This window comes from Diutina rugosa (assembly GCF_008704595.1).
Source record: "Diutina rugosa strain CBS 613 chromosome Unknown scaffold13_size251220, whole genome shotgun sequence".
Lineage (NCBI taxonomy): Eukaryota > Fungi > Ascomycota > Pichiomycetes > Serinales > Debaryomycetaceae > Diutina > Diutina rugosa.
The window spans coordinates 187,500-207,620 of NW_022995170.1; the positions used below are offsets into that span (position 1 = coordinate 187,500).

At 49.9% G+C, this 20,121-nt stretch overlaps 13 protein-coding genes across 13 annotated transcripts; 7 read left to right on the top strand and 6 right to left on the bottom strand. All coding sequences in view use genetic code 12, as the record gives it.

The window, feature by feature from the left end:
* Positions 1–697: 697 nt before the first annotated feature.
* RPS1 (40S ribosomal protein eS1) lies at positions 698–1,465 on the bottom strand (the record flags this gene model as incomplete). The annotated part of the gene is made up of 1 exon (XM_034156955.1): positions 698–1,465. The coding sequence occupies one exon, from the start codon at positions 1,463–1,465 to the stop codon at positions 698–700; it is 768 nt and encodes a 255-aa protein (XP_034011138.1).
* Positions 1,466–2,598: 1,133 nt separating this feature from the next.
* Positions 2,599–3,111, top strand: TEM1 (Ras family GTPase; the record flags this gene model as incomplete). Its single annotated transcript, XM_034156956.1, has 1 exon — positions 2,599–3,111. The coding sequence occupies one exon, from the start codon at positions 2,599–2,601 to the stop codon at positions 3,109–3,111; it is 513 nt and encodes a 170-aa protein (XP_034011139.1).
* Positions 3,112–3,455: 344 nt separating this feature from the next.
* On the top strand, positions 3,456–5,672 carry ORC1 (origin recognition complex subunit 1; the record flags this gene model as incomplete). The annotated part of the gene is made up of 1 exon (XM_034156957.1): positions 3,456–5,672. The coding sequence occupies one exon, from the start codon at positions 3,456–3,458 to the stop codon at positions 5,670–5,672; it is 2,217 nt and encodes a 738-aa protein (XP_034011140.1).
* Positions 5,673–5,946: 274 nt separating this feature from the next.
* On the bottom strand, positions 5,947–7,311 carry DIURU_004120 (uncharacterized protein; the record flags this gene model as incomplete). The annotated part of the gene is made up of 1 exon (XM_034156959.1): positions 5,947–7,311. One exon carries the CDS (start codon positions 7,309–7,311, stop codon positions 5,947–5,949), a length of 1,365 nt encoding a protein of 454 aa, XP_034011141.1.
* Positions 7,312–8,345: 1,034 nt separating this feature from the next.
* Positions 8,346–10,271, top strand: PTP2 (tyrosine protein phosphatase; the record flags this gene model as incomplete). Its single annotated transcript, XM_034156960.1, has 1 exon — positions 8,346–10,271. The coding sequence occupies one exon, from the start codon at positions 8,346–8,348 to the stop codon at positions 10,269–10,271; it is 1,926 nt and encodes a 641-aa protein (XP_034011142.1).
* A 465-nt stretch (positions 10,272–10,736) lies between these two features.
* Positions 10,737–11,633, bottom strand: DIURU_004122 (lipoyl(octanoyl) transferase; the record flags this gene model as incomplete). Its single annotated transcript, XM_034156961.1, has 1 exon — positions 10,737–11,633. The coding sequence occupies one exon, from the start codon at positions 11,631–11,633 to the stop codon at positions 10,737–10,739; it is 897 nt and encodes a 298-aa protein (XP_034011143.1).
* A 529-nt stretch (positions 11,634–12,162) lies between these two features.
* DIURU_004123 (uncharacterized protein) lies at positions 12,163–13,269 on the top strand (the record flags this gene model as incomplete). The annotated part of the gene is made up of 1 exon (XM_034156962.1): positions 12,163–13,269. One exon carries the CDS (start codon positions 12,163–12,165, stop codon positions 13,267–13,269), a length of 1,107 nt encoding a protein of 368 aa, XP_034011144.1.
* A 101-nt stretch (positions 13,270–13,370) lies between these two features.
* COQ4 (ubiquinone biosynthesis protein) lies at positions 13,371–14,351 on the top strand (the record flags this gene model as incomplete). Its single annotated transcript, XM_034156963.1, has 1 exon — positions 13,371–14,351. One exon carries the CDS (start codon positions 13,371–13,373, stop codon positions 14,349–14,351), a length of 981 nt encoding a protein of 326 aa, XP_034011145.1.
* Positions 14,352–14,695: 344 nt separating this feature from the next.
* DIURU_004125 (uncharacterized protein) lies at positions 14,696–15,334 on the top strand (the record flags this gene model as incomplete). The annotated part of the gene is made up of 1 exon (XM_034156964.1): positions 14,696–15,334. The coding sequence occupies one exon, from the start codon at positions 14,696–14,698 to the stop codon at positions 15,332–15,334; it is 639 nt and encodes a 212-aa protein (XP_034011146.1).
* A 498-nt stretch (positions 15,335–15,832) lies between these two features.
* On the bottom strand, positions 15,833–16,171 carry DIURU_004126 (uncharacterized protein; the record flags this gene model as incomplete). The annotated part of the gene is made up of 1 exon (XM_034156965.1): positions 15,833–16,171. The coding sequence occupies one exon, from the start codon at positions 16,169–16,171 to the stop codon at positions 15,833–15,835; it is 339 nt and encodes a 112-aa protein (XP_034011147.1).
* A 584-nt stretch (positions 16,172–16,755) lies between these two features.
* GGA2 (phosphatidylinositol 4-phosphate-binding protein) lies at positions 16,756–18,012 on the top strand (the record flags this gene model as incomplete). Its single annotated transcript, XM_034156966.1, has 1 exon — positions 16,756–18,012. The coding sequence occupies one exon, from the start codon at positions 16,756–16,758 to the stop codon at positions 18,010–18,012; it is 1,257 nt and encodes a 418-aa protein (XP_034011148.1).
* Positions 18,013–18,231: 219 nt separating this feature from the next.
* On the bottom strand, positions 18,232–18,633 carry DIURU_004128 (uncharacterized protein; the record flags this gene model as incomplete). The annotated part of the gene is made up of 1 exon (XM_034156967.1): positions 18,232–18,633. The coding sequence occupies one exon, from the start codon at positions 18,631–18,633 to the stop codon at positions 18,232–18,234; it is 402 nt and encodes a 133-aa protein (XP_034011149.1).
* A 140-nt stretch (positions 18,634–18,773) lies between these two features.
* CNS1 (HSP70/90 family co-chaperone) lies at positions 18,774–20,042 on the bottom strand (the record flags this gene model as incomplete). The annotated part of the gene is made up of 1 exon (XM_034156968.1): positions 18,774–20,042. The coding sequence occupies one exon, from the start codon at positions 20,040–20,042 to the stop codon at positions 18,774–18,776; it is 1,269 nt and encodes a 422-aa protein (XP_034011150.1).
* Positions 20,043–20,121: the final 79 nt, after the last annotated feature.

The window sequence follows — 20,121 nt, forward strand, 5'->3', positions numbered from 1 at the left end:
CGTGCTGCCGTTAGTATTGAAACAGGTCATATAGCATTAGTTGATTGACTACTTACCTTACCCATTGGTGCAATTGATCGGGTATAAGGGGCGGGAGTAACGATGGCAAGGGTAGGGGGTTACGGGAGCCCTGTTTACGGTGCGAATGGGCGCGTCGCAATCTTTGTGTGCAGGTGGGTACCTAGGGTAGGTAGAGAGATGGCAGCAGAGCAAGCCAGCCGTTTGTGGAGGTAACAAAACCAACACAAGAAATGAATGAGTGTGAGAGATTAAATTTATGATTAGATGTGTTGGGTTTAAATTTGGTGATCAATGAAGACGATCAATACGAAATTGTGAGGGTAAATATACTCAATTTCAGGTGTAGTTTTTGGAGTAGGCGGAGTGCGAGGCTGGAGTGAGCACGCTAGCAATGTCAGCGGTAGTTAGGGGAAGCCACAGACACACCACCTGACAACAGCTTATATGAGCTACAACGAAAAGACTTGGAATAATAGTTGGTTCAAATTAATCAGGGAATATTACTTGGATCATTTGAAACTTGCTGTGTTAAGTTCTTTCTGTATTTATATTTGTATTGTATTGTATTTGTACAAGGGGCTCATCGCTGCGTCCCAAATTTTTTCCTGCTCGATGCTAATAAGCTATGACATGATCATCTCTATCCATACTTATTATTATCCTATACATTGCTAGATTACACCGATTCCAAGATGACATCCTTGGCGGCCGAGACCTTCTTACCCTTTTCTTCGGTCGAGCCTTCACCGTGCAAGGCCAACAAGCCACCGAGGTCGAACTTGGGTTGCTTCAACAACTTAACCTTTCTGATGAAGACGTTTTGCAAGGGGAGGATGGTTTGGGTCGACTTTTCGATTTCACGGCCGATCACTTCGGGGATCAACTTCGAGGTCAATTGGGCCAAGGTGACGGTCGACACTTCTCTTTGCATGATTTCGATCATCTTCTTTCTCACTTCTCTCAACTTCGACGATTGAGCGTAAGTGGTCTTCTTGATCTGGTTGGCTTGTCTCTTGGTGAAAGCGATGGCGAACACTCTGAGGACGTAGTCGTCGGCGGTCTTGACGGTGACGTTGGCTTCAACCAACGATTGCCACTTGCGCACCAACGATCTGATCTTGTCCTGGGTGAAGTCGAGCCCGTGGAAGTTGGTCAACAAGTTCTTGCCTTGGACTTCGTCACATCTCAACTTGATCTTTCTGAAGGCGTGGTCTTCGAAGTCCTCGAGGTCGGCGAGGCACACTTCGAAAACACGGCCCTTCAACCCGTCGGCGGCGTTCTTCAAACCGGTCGACTTGTTGATGAGGGTCTTACCGACGTTACGGTTCTTGAAGGTCGAGGGAGCCTTGATGTCGAACCAGTCCTTTCTGGTGAAAGGGTCGACGACCTTCTTCTTCAACCCCTTCTTGCCCTTGGATAATCTCTTGTTCTTGCCAACAGCCATGGTGAGTAGTGAGATTTTTTGAGCGAGTAAAAGATTTTTCACCCACTGTGCGGGCGCCGCGGTGAGAAAGAATAGGTTGGTAACCCTAGGTCACGTGTGACTTACCAAAAGGGAAACACATCATTTGTAACCATAACCGCCATCAACAAAGGTATACTATTTCAAAATGGTGTTAGTTTACGTATGTAGCCTTTATTGATGCCATCGTGTCGTCAGTGGCTTCCCCTGGTGCTGATTTAGTCGTGGTTGGTCTCATCGTCTCCCTCACGCGAGACTATAACCATCGGGGCCCCCCTGTACACTAGTAAACATTAATAACGCTAGAGCTCCCAATGAACTTACTCAAACAAAACTAAACTGTATCAGTTGTATCATAATCGTAGCATAGATTAATTTTTGGTCTCTACAGTGGACATGTCTGACTCTTCCAATTACAGCTCACTATGCGTGCTGGCTGACCCTGCCGCCTAAGCGATATTGATGTAATAAACCTGTTGCACTAGCTAATTTACAAAGAGTGGGATGTCTCAATGACTAAGTCCCCCCATCACGGACTTAGCTTTCTTCGTGGCCCGGAATTGCCCCACCTGCGTGGCGTCATCACACGCGTCTAAATCACAGCGAGGACTCGTAGATACAGAGTTTGATCGAATACACAGGAAAATCAACAAAAACACAGAAAAATTACGTTGACGCTGGTGTCAGCTTATATGGTCGATTTCGTACGACACTTGCCACGAATTCGTATCCAACGCGTCCCTGGTCACAAAACGTAAACAATGCCACGACAGTGCTATTTGTCAGTAGTACCAGCCACACAAGGCAATTGCAACAGCCACCGGCAGTTACTAAAATCATACATAGCCACTAACAGTCATCACTAGCCTAATTCGCCGTTGCCTGATGCCGCTGATCTGCCCGGATCCTCTGCCGGCAATCGCTTATAGTCGTGCTTTTCCTCGCGCGATCCGGGTGTACCAAACGATACAGTGCTGGTGGCCGTCATGGACGAGCCCGATCATCACAACCAGTAAGTTACCCTACCAACAATTTGAGATTGTCAAATACTAACGTCTAGGGTGCTGCTCAAGATTGGGCTTATTGGCGATCTGCAGATCGGCAAGACGCTGTTGATGGTCAAGTACGTCGAGGGCCTGTTTGACGAGGAATACATCCAGACACTAGGGGTCAATTTCATGGACAAGAAGATCGAGATCCGCAACACCCTCATAACGTTTTCCATTTGGGATCTTGGCGGGCAGAAGGAGTTCATCAACATGTTGCCTTTGGTGCTGAACGAGGCCGTGGCCATCTTGTTTATGTTTGACCTCACCCGAAAACTGACACTTAATTCGATCAAGGAGTGGTACCGCCAGGTGCGGGGGTTCAACAAGACGGCGATCCCGTTCTTGGTGGGGACGAAATACGACCAGTTCATCGACCTCAGCGACCACGACCAGTACGAGATCACCCACCAGGCCCGCAAGTTTGCTCAAGCGATGAAGCTGCCGGTGATCTTCTGCCTGGTGTCCCACCTGATCAACATCCAGAAGATATTCAAGATCATCTTGTCGAAGGCGTTTGACTTGAAGTTGAACATCGACGAGATCGTCCACCCGGGCGAGCCTATCCTCATCTACAAGTAACTTTATTCACTTCCCCATGTATTACTAATGACAAACAATCTTAGAAGCCGTCAAACAACTGGCAAGGCCTCGTAAGCTTTCCTTTCCACAGTCAATAACGCTAACAATTAATTTGGCCATGGTGTCAGTTTTACTTCAATTTCAATTGATTATAGTAATATTCGAACCAAACTAGTCGATTGACCTTAAAATTATCAAAATCGATCCTATTACTATTGTATATTTCTTACGTCTATCATCGCCATCAGCTATACTATGAGCCCGCGCAGGGTGTTGACATTACACCGGATCGAACCCTTACCTCTACCACCGACTCCCCCTCCACACACCTCCAGTCCACCCCCATGGCTCGTACACAGAGAGATCTAGAGGGATGGGAGCTCATATTTCATGACGACACCTCACAGACTGACGACCAGCCCCGCCGACGCTCCCGCCGCTCGGCGCCGATAGTGCAAACAATCACGTTGAAGCGCCACCATCTCCCCACTGAAGTCAATGTCGGCGATTTCGTTAAGCTCTCCAGCGACGAAGTGGTGCTAGTATCGGAAATTCGCTTAGGTGGGTCGGATTACTTGGAGGTAAACACCTTTTCCACCATACCCCAACCAGAGGGCAAATTCATGTTAACCCCGGTCCAGGGCAAGCTAGAACACGTGCTGAGCATCGTCCAGGTGGTTGATAGCGTGCCTACGCATGCCTACGACCCTGACGAAGAACACCAGGTGGAATTGGACTGGGAACTGGCCAAGGCGATGTTGATTGCCAATAAGATTCGCTTTTCCGACTGGCTCAAGGAAGCGGTGCTTCCTCCCGATAGTAGGCGTCCCAGTGCCGAACCGCTGACCCCGAGAAAGAGACAGAAACGATCCAGGTACGTCGAGCTGCTGGACGAAGAAGTAAACGAGGATCTGGGCGATGACTATGTGGCTGATGTCCAGGTGAAACTCGAGCCGTCCGACGACGAAATGCCTGAAATGGATGATGAAGCGGAGGAAGATATCGATGCAGAACTACTGGACGGGGGCGACGATGGCATTACCAACCCGTTTAATCAGCCGTCGACGCCGAAACGGAAACCAGGGCGTCCCAGAGTGAAACCCCTGGAAAAAGACGATGAGAACTTGAAGTTTATGAAGGATGTCCTCAACTCCCTGACTAAGAAATCACGTATCCGCAATCTGCCTCAGAAATCAGTCAAGAATAAAGTGGACTTGTCCCAGTTATCGCCGTCGAAAAAGAAGCTACTGGGACTCACTATCAATAAGACGTTGGACAAAACTTCTCAGGCATTCAAAGACTTAAAAGCCAAGCTTGAAGCCGGCTCGGTATTTGAGATGGTGGTGGGGCGTGAAGATGAATTTATGACAATTATGATGAACGTCCAGGACGCCATCTGGGCCGAGGAAGGGTGCTGCATCTACGTCAGTGGTACTCCAGGTACGGGTAAAACTGCCACCATCCGCCACGTGGTTGAGGCTCTTAAACAAGAAGTGGAGGCAGGCCAAGTGCCTCCATTTGACTTCACTGAGATCTGTGGGTTGCGTATCATTCTGGCGCCCTACGTCTACGAATTGCTTTGGGAGTCGATCAGTGGCTACAAGATCCACCCCTCCAACGCCAGTACATTATTAGATGAGCACTTCAAACAGGGGAGAGCTAAGCGTCCCATGGTGGTGTTTTTGGATGAGCTCGACCTGATGGTGCTGAACCGCCAGGAAGTGTTGTATAACTTGCTCAATTGGCCCACCTACACCGGTTCCAAGCTCATCGTCATTGCCTCCGCCAACACCATGGACTTACCTGAACGGATGCTTGCCAATAAAGTGTCGCTGAGATTGGGGTTGCGAAGAATCCAGTTCCCCGGGTACACTCACACTCAGCTTCAGGATATCTTTAAACACCGTCTCGAATTGCTTGCCAAGGAAATGAGTACTGACGGCGCTCGAGTAATCGTCCAGCCTCAAGGGTTAGAGTTTGCTGCCCGTAAAGCTGCCAGTATCGTTGGCGATGCTCGGCGAGCGTTAGGTGTAGCTCGAAGAGCAGTAGAACTCTGCTATGAAGAGCTCCAGCAGAAGAAGCAAGACACCTCGTTGAACGAACACCCGTTGACCATTGCCCACATTACTCGCGCTCTCGCCGACTACGACCTGGCGCTGAGTCCTCAACCATACCTTACTTCGCTCCCCTACGCCTCCAAGCTTGTGATGGCACTGATGCTTGCGTGTATGAAGCGGCTGGGCAAAGGCGAGACCACCATGGGCCAAGTGGTGGAGGAGATGAGAAACTCGGTGCTGATTCTGGCGCACCCTCTGCACGAATTTAAGGAGATTGCGCTGAGTCTGAACTGGCAGGAACTTTTATTCGGCGCCAATAGTTTCTATTTTGGTACCGAGTTTTCCCTGGACGTCAGAGTACGCCAATTCAATTACATTGTGTCGGAACTAGCGGAGTCGGGCGTGGTAGTGATGGAAAATCGCGGCGGCGAACTCTACCGCAAAATAAAGTTTAACTTCCCCAAGGATGAGATCGAGGCCGCCGTTAAGGACCTTACGATGTGAGTGCCATTGCGTAAGTGTCCATTGTGCCTCGATAAGAAACATAGCGTGCATCCCTCGTTTACCCGTACCCTTGACGTATACTTGACGTCACTGAGGGGTTTTCACACTCACCCTCACGCATTCGGGAAAACTTTGTTTTTTTTTTTTTTCGGCACTTTCACTTAATTTTGGTAGTGAATCGGGTAATCATACGACGAAAAGGAGACCTACGTAATTTTACATCTAGATATCGGAATCGGGAATATCGCATTTATTCAAAAAAAGAGAGTACATATTAGGCGGGGCGGCTAAATGGCAGCAGCCGCTCAAAGTGGTTGGGCAGCCGTCGGGGTCGAGACGGCAGGGGACTACGCGTGCTGGGGAGCGAGTTAAGCTGGAGCTTAGGCGTCAGAATCGCACTAAGCTTGCCACCTCTCTGAGGACTAGGCAAACGGAACAGGTTCTGGAAGGGGTACTTCTGTCGCTTCAACGCCAGCGTGAACATCTGCCCCTCGCTGTCGTCGTAGTCGTCGTCGTCGTCGCCACTGAAAAGCAGGTGGCCTCCGTGGCGTACCACCAGCCCTTGGCGCGATCCTTGTCGCAGCAGCAATCGCGAGAGCTCGCGGTTTCTCCATCGCAATTCCTCATTTTCATGGCGTAATCGTTCAAGCACTGCCTGGGGGTCTTGGTCAACTCTAACGGTTTCGGTATCGTTTTCAGGTTTAACGTATTCTACGACCTCTTTACCAGTATCGTCGTGGGTGACAAATACTCTCAGCTTGGTATAAGTATAAGGCTGATCGCCCTCGTAGACCATGGCCCGCCACGGCCCAAGCCCCGCGTCGATCGCCACGTCCCGTTTGAGCACCTGGGTCCGCGGCTTCACGAATTTGGTGTAATATTCCAGCATCATCTCTCCGTGTAAGATACTGCGATCATGGAGCAAATTGAGGAATTTCGATATCAAGTAAAATACCATTATCAGCACAAGTCCCACGGTACCTAATAACGCAATTGTCAGACACTTTACCCAGGTGATAATAGCTAAATTAATTGGGTTAAATGCTACCAGCAAGTAGAGCCCAAATTTAGACGGGTTCCACACTTTCATTGTCCAAATTTGGCGATTAAGATCAATATCGTTTTCTTCTCTTGCTGGTGGAGCAAAGTCTGGAAAGAGTTTCCCAAACAAATAACGAACTGGGTGAGTGACAAACTGGAGCAGCCGTTTGATTGCCAGTTTCAGATTAGGCTGGCTTTGGGTATACAATAAACCATACTCTTTCTTTTGAGTCAACACCAGGTATGTGGAGGCGACACATAATGCCCAGATGATAGCGTACGCTAGCCGAGAGCCGTGAGCCACCACCACTTGCAGCGTCAGGGGGGCCAACGCCACCTTGCTTCCTTTGAAACCACTGGCAACTATCAGCTGTTTAATCTGCTGGTAATTGGGAGCGAAAAGCTGGTTAGACACCGCGGTGTCGTTGTAGTAGGCGAGCACCAGCTGGATCATGATGGCGATGACGGTGGCAACCACGCTTAAGGGGAGGGCAAGCGAGAGGGCATAGTCGTCCCACTCGATCAGGAGTCTTGTTTCATTGAGCTCTAACAATAGGTCGAAGGGGAACGTCAGGATGCGGTCCCACCACCCAAACATGACTCGTGCTTAATCCAGGGTGGAGCTGTAAATCGCGGCGCTACCATGCCGCGGCAAAAACAAAAACACAAGCTATGCCTCACACCCCCCGCCCGCCCGTGTAAACCGTGTGTGCACAACCGGACTATAAGGTTGAAAAAAAAAAATATTAACATAAAAAAAAAAAGAGAGGGGCGGGGCACTTAATTTACGCTCACGGCTGTCATCTCCACCAGATTAAGGTTAAACGCGAGGGTTTGCGTAGATTGCGTGGTTTGCGTAGTTCTGTCGGAAACGTGATTACTTCATGGTTAAAGTACGAATGGGCTGAGGGAGGTCATGGGTGGGGAGGCACGGATAAACCGCCTGCTTCCATTTTTAACTCGCAGCGACCTTATTCGCGACGGCAGGCGGCAAACTGAGCCGATTATTGGAAAATCGCGGTATTCAGGCGTGCCCCAAGGCGGTCCCTCACCCCCTCCGCCCCTAAAGCCTGGCAGTTACCACTGCACGCCTTTGATGCCAAAGCAGGGGATAGGGGGCCTAATCTCTTATTGGAGGGGTAAATTGCTGTACTCGCTGGTTCGGGCTGGGGGGTGGCCCCTGGCGTCGGGGACTGTTTGAGACAGCGCACCCCTGGGGTTCCGTGGATTATGTGGGGAAGCGCTGCCGGTTTTGGCTCTGTGGCCGAGGCTTTTACACCGGTGGCGGCCGGGGGTGTCAGGCGAGCTTCGGATGCTGAGCCAGGGCGCCATATCTGCACGCGGTGCAGGTAGACATGTTCTAGAACACGTACCCTCTTGGCACCGCGAAACAACGTGACTGGTAACAACGGGGACAAGCTAAGGTAATTGGCCGTATAATTTAGTTGTTCCTGACCCTAGTGCCATTGACGGGGCCGCCGCCACTAAGCTGCACCAGGGGGAATTTTCCGTCACGGCTCAGGTTGCTGAAAAAGCATAGACATCAGCAAGTGATCATCGTGCGTAGGGGACATGCGTGGAACCGAATACTCGTATGACGTCATGGGCCCATTGCACCCAGCCATCAAATAAATGCTTTCCTTTACCCCGGTCAGCCCGCCATATCCCCCTCTTACCGTACTTTCCATGGGACCGCTCTCGTTAAATCTCGGGCTGGTGTCCCCGAAGGGAACATCCCCGAAGACAGGGAAACAGCCCTGCTACCGCGCCTCTGACTTCGCCGAGCCCATCACCGTGATCGACTCCGTCGACGAAGTGCCTAATGCCGACGTCATCATCGACACCCGCTCTTACAACAACTACCAGCAATTCCATTTTCGCAAAGCTGTCAATGTGTGCATCCCCACCACGTTGCTCAAACGGAGGCTGATGACGTTGCTGCTGTTGTTTAACCTCGTCAGCTTCCCTCCACCGTTAAAGACGCTCTTGGAGAAACGCATGGCCACCGCTGACCCGAAACCAGGCGACAACGTCAAGCTCTTGTTCTACGATAGCCGGTCTACGGGCGATAGCATCTCGTTCAATACGTTCCACACCATTTCCAAGTTCATGGCGTTTGGCCACTATTTCGACATCTACCTCCTCAATGGAGGTTTCCAGCTGGCGACGCGGCTGTTAGGAGTCCACGTCGGTGATGCCAGCCCCGAGCGGGACGAGTTGCCGCCGCTAGTGCCGCTGATATTCTCGCCAACCTCCGACCCGGCCTCCGACTCAAGCGTGGCCGCCACTACCGACTCCGCCGACCTGGGGCTTGCCGGGTTTGTCCTCCCGCTGGCAACCACCAGTAAGGTTAAATTCGTCAGTCTGTTGAAGAAACAGCAGGTGGAAACCAAAGGTAGCGGCTCTAACGACTTAGCTAACTACCACCACCGGTTTCGCTACCCGCTGGGGACGTCGGCGGCTACCATCGCCTCCACATTACCTAATTTGCCTCCGTGGCTCAGCACCATTGTCGCCAACCGTGATGACAATGACGTCATCAATGACCTCAACCACCGGTTTCTGCGCATAGAACAGCTCGAAGTGATGCGGTTGCAGCTGCTTGTCGAACGCACAAAAACGCTGTACCACCAGCCCAGCCGGCTGCTGCCGGTGTGCACGCCCCTGGGGCTTTGTCCTGACTGTGACCCGACCAAATACGAGATGCCCAAGGGGATCGAGTACGGGTACAAAAACCGCTACAAGAACATCTGGCCCTACGAACACTCACGCGTGAGACTCGGGTGCAATAGCTGTCTGGAAGTGGACGACTATATCAACGCCAACTACATTGACGTGAAGAAAGTTGTCCCCAAGACTCAGTGCCGCTACATCGCCACCCAGAACCCGATGTCGCAAACGGTGTGTGACTTCTGGCGCCTCATCCATTCGCAAAAGATTAAGATCGTCATCAACTTGGACCGCAACCCCGTGACCTATTTGAATGACCGTGACTTTGTTGGTCTGGTCAAAGTGATCAGCCAGAACGATCTGCTCATTGTCCGCTTGATCAACGGCGAAATCTACCACTTTCAGTACCTCCAGTGGCCCGACTTCGGGGTCCCGGAAAACTTTGACCTGGTGTTGGAGTTTATCCGTTTGAAGAACGAAACCATGGCCAAGTTATACGACGGATCGCAACGTCCGACGGTGATGGTCCATTGCATGGCCGGGTGTGGACGCACCGGTGTCTTTATCACGTTGGACACGTTGATTGACTGTTGCGAACGTGACCCCTGCTTATTTAAGCTGCTGGAGCAAGATCTTGTCTTCCAGATTGTGCTGCTGGAACGCACCCAGCGCATCTTTATGGTACAAAATCTCGCCCAGTACATTGTTTGCTACGAGATGCTTTTGTGGTACCTTGACAAAGTCAACCGCTGTGACCTCAAGGTGCCCCAGTATATCAAGGCATCCACCCCCAGCCTCTTAGCAATGGCGACGCACCAATCCCCCATCAAGACCCCGCTCGTTTCCGGCGAGTCCGGGGGAGACTATTTCACCTTCTCGATGGTGTAAGCATTAATAACGATTTAACGGCAGCATAGTACATACACGATAATAATACAATATCAACTAAAGCATATCGACTAAAGGAAAGGTAAAACTGATTGGATCAAGGTGAAGCAAAAAGAATGGAAAAAGAAAGACTCCGGTACGGGGAATCGAACCCCGGTCGCGGCATGGAGAGTGCTGAGTGATAACCACTACACTATACCGGATTCTGCAAGTTTGGGGAAATGCGCTTTATCAAACGAGCCAGACATAAATTAGCCCGCAATTTTTTGACCCACTGCTTTTTCAAACAAATAAGCTGCCCCATCATAACACATGAGACTTAAGTAATGTTCTGGTGTCATAATATCCACGGTTCGACCCTAATGAACACACTTTTGATGAATTTACTGAATTTCATGAAAAGTTGGAGGTGGGAATAATCTCGTAATCTCAATTGTGAATCTATTCTGTACAAATCTATAAACATTATTGGTTCGAGTCTGATTCCTTGCTTTGCTCAATGATTTCCCTACCATCAATATGGTCGACTTGACCGATGTTAAGACGAAGAGCAAGTTGTTGGGCGTACTGATCGGCGACATCCTTCACTGTAACCTTTGCCAGGGGAATCTCCTTGGCAATTGAGGTAGCAGACACCCCGGGAAGACCACACATTTCGAATTGGTTCAAGTATTTAAGGTCATTATTGACATTAAGGCCAATACCATAAGAGGTGACCGCCCTCTGAATGTGGGTGCCAACAGACACGATCTTGCCGTTATAGGGGTCCTTTTGTACGTAAAGACCAGGATTTTCTGGATCATTATAGGCATCAATGTTGTAGTGTTTTTTCAACACGTTTTGCGCCGACTGAATAAGTACCAGGTCAACAAAGCAGCGAACAGTGAGATCGGTGAATCCCTTAATGTCCAACACCACGTACGCTGTGAGTTGGCCATTGCCGTGCCAGGTCACCTGACCGCCACGCTCAAGCTGGTGATATTCGCACCCTAAGCTGCGGTACTGGTCGATCTTCTGTTGGAGCTGAGGGTCCTGCTTCATCTTCTTCCCACCAGTATACACGTTATTAAACTCAAACGTCAACAATGTCGGCAACGGTTTCATCGACAACACCCGCTTGATGAGCTCGTCTTCGTAGTCGTTAAGACGGAAGCCCGCGGGGACGTCTTTAAGCTGCCGTTTGATCTTGGTCTCCATCTGCTTGAAATCGAGGTTGGCACCCACCACCATCTGCTGGAACTTCTGGCCATCTTCAAACGAGGTTATGCCAGGGAAATGGATATGCCGGAGCACCCCGTAGGAGGCGTCGACAGGACGGAACCGGCTGGCACAGCTGTTGAGGCGTTTGAAGATGAGCGACATCGCCGAGCGAGACCACTGCGGGCATTTCCGCAATTTCGCTACACTCGCCGGACCCCGCGTAAACCTCCGCGGCAGTAGTAGACATAGACAGAAACCTATCAAGTACCACTAAATGATGATAATTACAAAACATTGGCTTTTGTTTCACTTCGTACTTGCAAACTAGACTCTCGAACCGATAACATATTATTGCTCCAATCATTTTTAATCAATGTTTCCTTTCTGTAACTAATTTGTAAATCAAACTTTTGTCTGGGCTGATTTGTTTAGGCGGGCTTGAGGTCGAGTGCACTGTGTATGTTTTGTGCACATGCCCCCCACCCTCAGACGACGCGTCCAACGGCTTGAGCGACTGACATTACTGAGTTTAAGGGAACAGGGACGTGGCGATGATAAGCTGATACGTGATGCTAAGCTATGGCAGTTTCTTCAGCTTGTGTATTCATCGCCTGATGGTGAAGACATTGAGGAAATCTCGCTTCCAAAAGTGGCGGATGATCCCACACTAAACAGGCTGATACACCTATTTATGGCGGCCATTGTCCAAAACTATATTGCTCTGTGGTACCTTACGAAGCTCAACACTGACGATCCAACATTTGTGGTGGAAGTATATCACCTTTTCGTGGAAATCGCTCGAGACGTCTGTGGCCGCATAACCCGGGTGGCTACTGCTGACACGGCTCTTTTAACACTGTATCGAGTGGCCTCGACAATTGAAACTCATTTTGAAAGGGCTAGTGATGACTCCTATTTGAATTGGGGACACCCGCTTGTGGCCACCTCTCAGGCGGATTATTTGAGGCTTTTAACAAGGAAGATGTTGCAGGCAACATTCTCTCTGATACCCAATCCTTCAGTGACGCTAGACACCACCAAGATCGGCAATAGCCTCGTGCAAGCAGTGGTGGCAGATTTAGTGCTTGCGAAAATTCTTGAGAAGTTAGCCTCACCAGAGTTTTTACGTCAAATCATCCATGATCTAGCCAAACGTGCAATTGTTGAAAAAGATAGTAAGAGTGACTCTCTGCCAGTATCGTTATGGCAAAGGGCACAGGATGCTATGGCGGGAATACAGCAAGCATGGACAAAGTTTTCCAGTATTCGCAAAGAAGGGATGAAGCTTGAAGGGATAGAGTCGTCTGTTGATGTGTTGCACCATAGTGTTTGGAGTTTGTTAGCATCAATGTCCAATATTCAGCATCGCCGACCATTTGTTTATTACACGATTTGCACTGGGCGAGAGGTTGTGAAAAAGATACCATGGCTTCATCGTTGGATTAATCATCAGATCAATTCAGTTTTGACTCAAAGCATTGATCTGACCGACCCTACTATCATTGCATCTACAATTGATCACCTTCGCGATTCTTTATTTAATGACGCATCACCCTCGAAACCTCCTACAACTATACCCTCGTCCGATGAAACAGTGGATGCAGTGACAATTGCATTGATGAAAGTGCTGCAAAGACTTACTAGAGACGATAAGTTTTGGTTTTACCAGGACGAAACCTATAGTGAGTACCGAGCCGGCGTGAGAAATACCCTCGAAGTACTTGAGCAGTGTCACTCCAATAAGCTTCTAATCATCCAATTACTAGACATATTAGTCGGCGAACTCTGGGATATCTAGCATACCTATAATTATACAACTTTATCTCACGTGATCTCTTACCCAAGGAAAAATCGTATGTCGCAAAGGGAAGTTAGCGAACAGTGGTGCGTACTCGGTCTATGGTTGCCTCACCGTTGTGCAATGGCACGCTCCATTCCCTCACTCGTGTGAGCCATTGCCAGCTTTCCCAGCGGCGCCACTTTGTTGGTGCTGTCGTCACCACCGTCCTCGGAGCGCTAGCATTCAACCAGAGCAACCGGTTGGCCGATAAGATGGAGAAAGGCAAGCTCCACTACCACGACGCCAACGCCGAGTTCAACCAGCAGAACCCCAACACCCGTCAATTTTTCACTCGAGATGAACCCCATTACGAGGGACACGTGCCGCTATCTAAGCTTGAACAGGCAGGGATGATCGTGGGGTCTCTGATTGGGCTGTATTTCCACCCTGAACGCAACGAATTTATTGTCGGGCTTGGCGAGTCGACGGCGTTTCTGTTTGTCCTTAAACGGATACGTAATGAGATGCTTAGTGATCCTGTTGGTCGCCAGATCCTTCGAGAAAGACCCCGCATTACTCTGGACTCGTTGGACCTCGACTACTTGCGCCTGCTTCCCGAGAACCTGCTTGGCCACACCTACGTGAAATGGTTGGACCGGGAGGGTGTCAGTCCCGATACCCGAGTCCCCGTGCGGTATATTGACGACGAGGAGCTTGCGTACGTGTTCCAGCGGTACCGCGAGTGCCACGACTTCTACCATGCCATCACCGGTCTCCCCATCATTATTGAGGGGGAAATCGCCGTCAAAGTGCTTGAATTCATGAATATCGGCATGCCGATGCCCGGTCTCGGGGCCCTTTTCGCTCCCCTCCGCCTCAAGCCTCTGCAACGTGAACGCTTAAGAAACATCTACTACCCGTGGGCGATGACGCTGGGACTCAACTCGAAGCCGTTGATGAACGTGTACTGGGAGAAGGTGTTGGAACGCGACGTCGACGAGCTTCGGGATGAACTTGGCCTCGAGCGGCCGCCGGACCTCCGTAACCTCCGCAAGGAGTACTTTGCCAAGCTTAAAGCTCAACGCAAAGTCATTGAGTAAAGCATTTGTAAAATTGAGATTTAATAGGTTAAAAGTTTAGTGTCATAAAGCTCCACAAATATAACATCATAGAGCTCCACAAGTACCACAAATGTCAAATATGCGCGGTGACGGCATCGCGTCGTTTGCTTCAGCCCCACATTGCGCCGCGACCCTGACCCTGCTGGAGAAAACAACGCTTGCGCTGGCGCGATCAATAAAAGTTGCCGTGAAGTAAGACGATCGAGTTTCGGCCATGTCTCAGCTCGCCTACCTGTACTTCTTGAAGAAGGTAAGTTACCGTCACCTAGGTGTTTCAAATTCATTTACAGAGTGCTAACTGTCAGACAAACTTGGACCAGTACATGAATGTAGGTCCCAAAGAAGACCCCTACTACGAGGAAATTCCCGAAAACGAACGCCATTTCTACCAACGAAAGGGGGCCACGAGAAAGAGAAAGCTCCCAGATTTCATTCCCAAACACGACTATAAGGTATTGCAACTGGTGAGACGCCGCGCCTACCATCTTGACCTTGCCCTTAGTCTCTGTGGCTTCCGTTTGGGGTGGGCAGGTATCATTGGTCTTATTCCCGGTATTGGTGATGTGCTTGCGTTGTTCTTTGCGTTACAATTGATTAATAAGGCTAAGCAGGTTGAGGGTGGCTTGCCAGACCACATTGCGGCTAAGATGAGCGCTAATGTCATGTTTGACTTTGGCATTGGGCTTATTCCATTTGTGGGTGACCTCATTAACATCGCCTATAAGTGTAACTCACGGAACTTTATTATTTTGGAACAATACTTGGTACAGAAATACTCGACCGATGCTCCAGTGGGGGCAGTGATTGGGAAACAATCGGCTAATATAAAGGGACACGATCATAAGCCTCAGCCCACGAATGCCCAGGACTCAGTGGCATCTTATCGAGACAGTGAGAGCACTAAGTACCCTGGAGCCCCGCCTCCGACATCATCAGGGAAGCATCCAGTGCCCCCCCGATGAAGTGGTTAAGTGAATACGTGCATAGTTGAATTTAGTTACAAACATTGATCTATTTCAAATTAGTAGATGAAAAACAGATTTAGATCAACAACTTGTTTATATGCTGAGGATGTGTACTTTGCAACAATGCAAGAACAAGTTAAATCTATATACTATATTTGTAGACAATGCTGAGTACTCTTGCACGAATTCGATGTCATGGAAGTCGTCATAGCCAAGTTCTATTGGAATCCTTCGACGATATCATGCTGCTCCAAATGCTGGTCATAATGCTGTGATCATATGATCATAATTGCTCTGTATGATTGAAGATGGTGTGGTTTTTCAAAGAGGCTTTGGAATCATTGATGTTTGTCAAATGTCACACTGGGATCAAAGTGTGACGCATCTTGTCAGTTAGTGTAAACGGAACAGCCCGATCCTGAAGGTCTATCAATTGCAAGTACAGCGACCGTAGAATGCAAGTAGTTAATCTCGATATCCAGTAGCAGTCTCTCATCAGCTCGGTCGAGTGTTCACTGCGGCGAACCCTTGTTTGAGCGCGGCTAGTCTCGCCTTAAAGTCGTCGACAAACACGTACAACTGTTCCAATCGAGCGAATTCCGCTTCTAGTTCGTCACACCGCTTGTTCAACTGGTCGATCTGCTCCATGCGGTCGCCAATGGCCAACTTCTGGCCGAGATACTCCTCCTCGACCGCCTGCTCCTTAAGCACCACCGCCCGCTCCGTTTCCTCGATTAGCGCCGCCATGCGGTCCTTAATCTTGAACACAAGGTAGTCGTAGCTCACGGCAAGCCGCCGGAGCTCGAGCGGGTCGTCGTCGCCACTCGCCTCCATGTGTATTGCCTCAAGCCCGTGGTGCGGCGTTGTAGGGCAGGGCGCCGTGGCCCCGGTCGCACTCAAGGCCACCGAAGCCAACCAGTGCCCACCGGGAGTTATGAGCGACTCGTTGAGCAAAATCAACCCCAAATTATTGAGGCGGATATGTATGTGGCCCCTACTAATACACCCAGAAGTCAAATTGAAGCGTTACTAACCGTCTAGACCGTGCGTGTCGGCCGACGCTCGCCGAACCCAACCTCGCGTTGAACCTCGAGATTTGCGACTATGTCAACCAGAAACAGGGCTCGGCGCCTCGTGAAGCGGCGATTGTCGTCGTCAAGTTGATCTCGCAGCGGGACCCCCAGATCCTGGAGCTTGCCATCGCGTTGTTGGACAACTTGGTCAAGAACTGTGGCTACCCGTTCCACCTCCAGATCCTGCGCAAGGAGTTCCTTAATGGTTTAGTGAAGCGGTTCCCCGAACGGCCCCCGCCCAGATACACCAAAGTGCAACGGCTCATCTTGGGCCAGATCGAAGAATGGTACCAAACGATCTGCCGCACTTCAAAGTACAAAAACGACTTTGTCTACATCAAGGACATGCACCGTTTATTGCTGAACAAAGGGTACATTTTCCCCGAAGTCAAGCTTGAAGACGCTGCCGTGCTTAACCCTCTGGATAACCTCAAGCTGCTTGAGCAAATCCAACAAGAAGAAGCCATCGTCCACCTGGCTAAATTGCAAGAACTCATCCGCAGAGGCAAGCCGCAGGACTTACAGGAAGCTAACAAGTTGATGAAGATTATGGCTGGGTTTAAGGACGACAATGTTGTCGAGCTGAAGAAGCAAGTGTCGCAAGACGTCGCCAAGTTGAAGCGCAAGACCGAGATCCTCGCCGAAATGTTGGCGCTGATCGAGCTGACAGGCCAGGGTATCACTTCTGACCACGACACCGTGCACGAGTTGTACGCCCTGATTAAGCTGTCGCAGCCTAGCATTTTGAAGATCGTCGAAGAAAACGACGACGCCGACCAAGTGCAGGAGCTTTTGGCGTTGAATGACAAGGTCAACTCCGTCGTGCAAAAGTTCCAGCTTTTGCGTGGTGGTAACGTCGAAGCGGCGCAACTGATCAACGTTGGCGGCGGCTCGCAAAACTTAATCGATTTTGACGACGACGACACCAGTGCCCCTATTTCCAACGACGAAAAAGACAAGCAAGGCTACAACGACTTGTTGAGTGAATTGGCCGACTTGTCGTTTGGTGGTGCGGCGGCGGCTCCTCGTACCACCAACCCGTTGGACTTGTACGGTTCTGGTGGTATTGCCTTGGGCTCCTCCTCCGCCACCCCGGTGCCTGTGGCTCCCGTTGCTGCTAATGCGTCTCTTGACATCTTCGGCATGTCGTCGCCCTCGCCCCAGTTGGAGAGCAACCCCGTGCCTCCTGCCAACAACCAGCTTGACCCCTTCGGTCTCGACTTCCCTCAAGCTACTCCCGCCCAAGTTCTGGGACAAAGCTTCCGTCAAACCATTGCCGTGTCCCAATCGGGTGCGTTGAAGATTGAGGTTGGTGTGTTGCCTCAATCGAATGCTAGCCACTTCAGCGGACGCGTGTTGTTGTCCAACACTGGTCTGGCTCCCATCGATCAGATTAAGTTCATGATCGCCGTCCCCAAGCTGTGCAAGTTGAACTTGCAACCCCAGCTGGCTGACCGGATTGCCGCGTTCACCAACAACGGAGCCACCCAGGACTTCTCCATCGAGAACCCTCAAAATAAGGCCCTTAAGATTAAGTGGAAGGCTGAGTTCTCGGTGAACGGCCAAGCCTCGGAAGAGCTGGGGGTGTCAGTATTAGAATAGAGGTACAGTCGCCGTTGTACGTCCTGATTAGAAGTAATGTTGAATAAAATTATTGGCAAACTCTCAGATCTGATAACAATGTAGCGTCATTTACTTGAATTGAGTATCACGGCCCAAAATTCAAATCTATGAGTAAGGAGCTACTTAATAAGAAGATATTTGGTGTCAATTGTGGGTATTAAAAGTGATTTGATTTAGTTATCGGGTATTTATTGGGGTTTACAACATGTCGACAAAGCCAGAGATCATGTCAACGGCAAACTCAATGAATGCCACAAACGAAGAAGCAAACAACACCACGAGGATTCGACACTCATTCAAATCGAAACACCAGCGGGAAGTGACAAGCCACGCCCACGCCCCAAGCCACAACCCAGTCAACACAATGTCAGCCGCGAGGATGGGGCCAGTGTGGTCTGTAGAGAGCTTGACGGCAGCAATACACAATACACCGAAGATGGAGATAACCGACACCACAGCCACGTAGATTAACGTATCGGTGATCCCCGTACTCAAAGATTGGGTTACCACAAGAGCGAAGCAAATGACACTGAAAATGAACTGGAGCACTCTCCGGAGCATCGACTCAGTGGTGGCACAACGACACGTTTGGCAAGACATGGGATATAATTATTATTGATGATGGACTTTCCTAGACGTGAAAATCCATGGCTATATATTGTTGGTGGAATAGATGCACAGACTGGAAAGATTCGCAGAGCATTTTACTCTGCTGATGGTGAATGTAATCTGGGGGTATCTCAGTTCTTCCGCTTGGAGAGAGCCTGCTGCTTGTTCCACAGACCAATCCACAGATCAACGTCGTCCAGAGGCACCACGTAGAGACGGAGAGCGTTGTCGAATAATGGAGCCTTGGGTGATTCGTTCATCAACGCTTCGTTGACGGCGATCTTCTTCCCCACTTTAACCAACCCACCAGTCATGGTTTCCATGAACACCTGAAGCTTCTTCACGGTGAAGTTCTTGTGTTTAGGGTCCTCGAACCATTCGCGAGGACGGTTAAGCAACATCTCGAGGATTTCCAAGGGAGTGGTAAGCTCACCGATTTCAGCGATATAGTCAAATTCATCTATAGTGGGGTAGAGCACCATGGCGGGGAAGATAAGCTGCGACTGGTAGTCCTTATCGTCTTCAAGACGGATCTTAGCATCCTCCAACATCTCGGGAACGTCGCGAGTACGAACGATTTCGATGTGGCGCATTTTGATCAGGTTGGCCAAGATGGACCGTTTCATCTCAGCGAGCTTTTGTTCACGTTCTTTGCGTTCTTTGGCAGCAGCGATTTGCTGTTGCTTATCGGTGATTTCCTTCTTCAACTGTTTAAGCAGGGCGTTTTCAGCATCGATAGAGAGACCGTAGTCAACGATTTGTAAGGCTTCTTCGTAACGTTCAACTTTGAAAAAGGCCTTACCGGCTCTGAAACACGCCTTGATGTTTTTATCATCGAGTAAAAGGGCCTGTTTGCAATCATTGATACATCTGCGGTAGTTCTTAAGTTCAAGGTTACACGCTGCCCGGTTAATAAGCAAGGCGACGTTAATGGCAGGAACATCGCATTCAACTTCAAGCCCCTTCGTGTAGTAGGCAATAGCGTTTTTGTAGTCCTTGGCCTTGTAGCAGTCGTTCCCTTGGTTCTTAAAGTTGGTGGCCACTTCGTCGGGCTCGCCGTCGTAGGCCAATTGTCTGAGAGCTTCCAACTCGGCGTTCTCCCCCTTATCGCCATCGGTTTCATCGAGTTCGGTCATGAAAAACGGTAATCTGTTGAGTTCTTTCATCACCTCATCGGTCAGCTTCTCGGTGAACTGGGACAACTGGGGCGGTAATTCGGGTTCTCCCGCCTTGGGAACGTAACGGAGCTTCTCCCACTGGGAGACCAACTCGTCTATCTTGGCGTCGTCGGGTGCATTGGTGTCTGTGTCCGGTGGGAGCTCGACGATTTTGGGTTCGGATTGCGATGCCATTGCCATCGCACCCGAGCGAGGAGAAGCGGTATAGTTTGTCATAGACATGATGAGTAATCAAACATAAACAAATAGGCCTAACGTCGAATCTACAAGCTCATACACATCGGAATACTTGATAAAATTT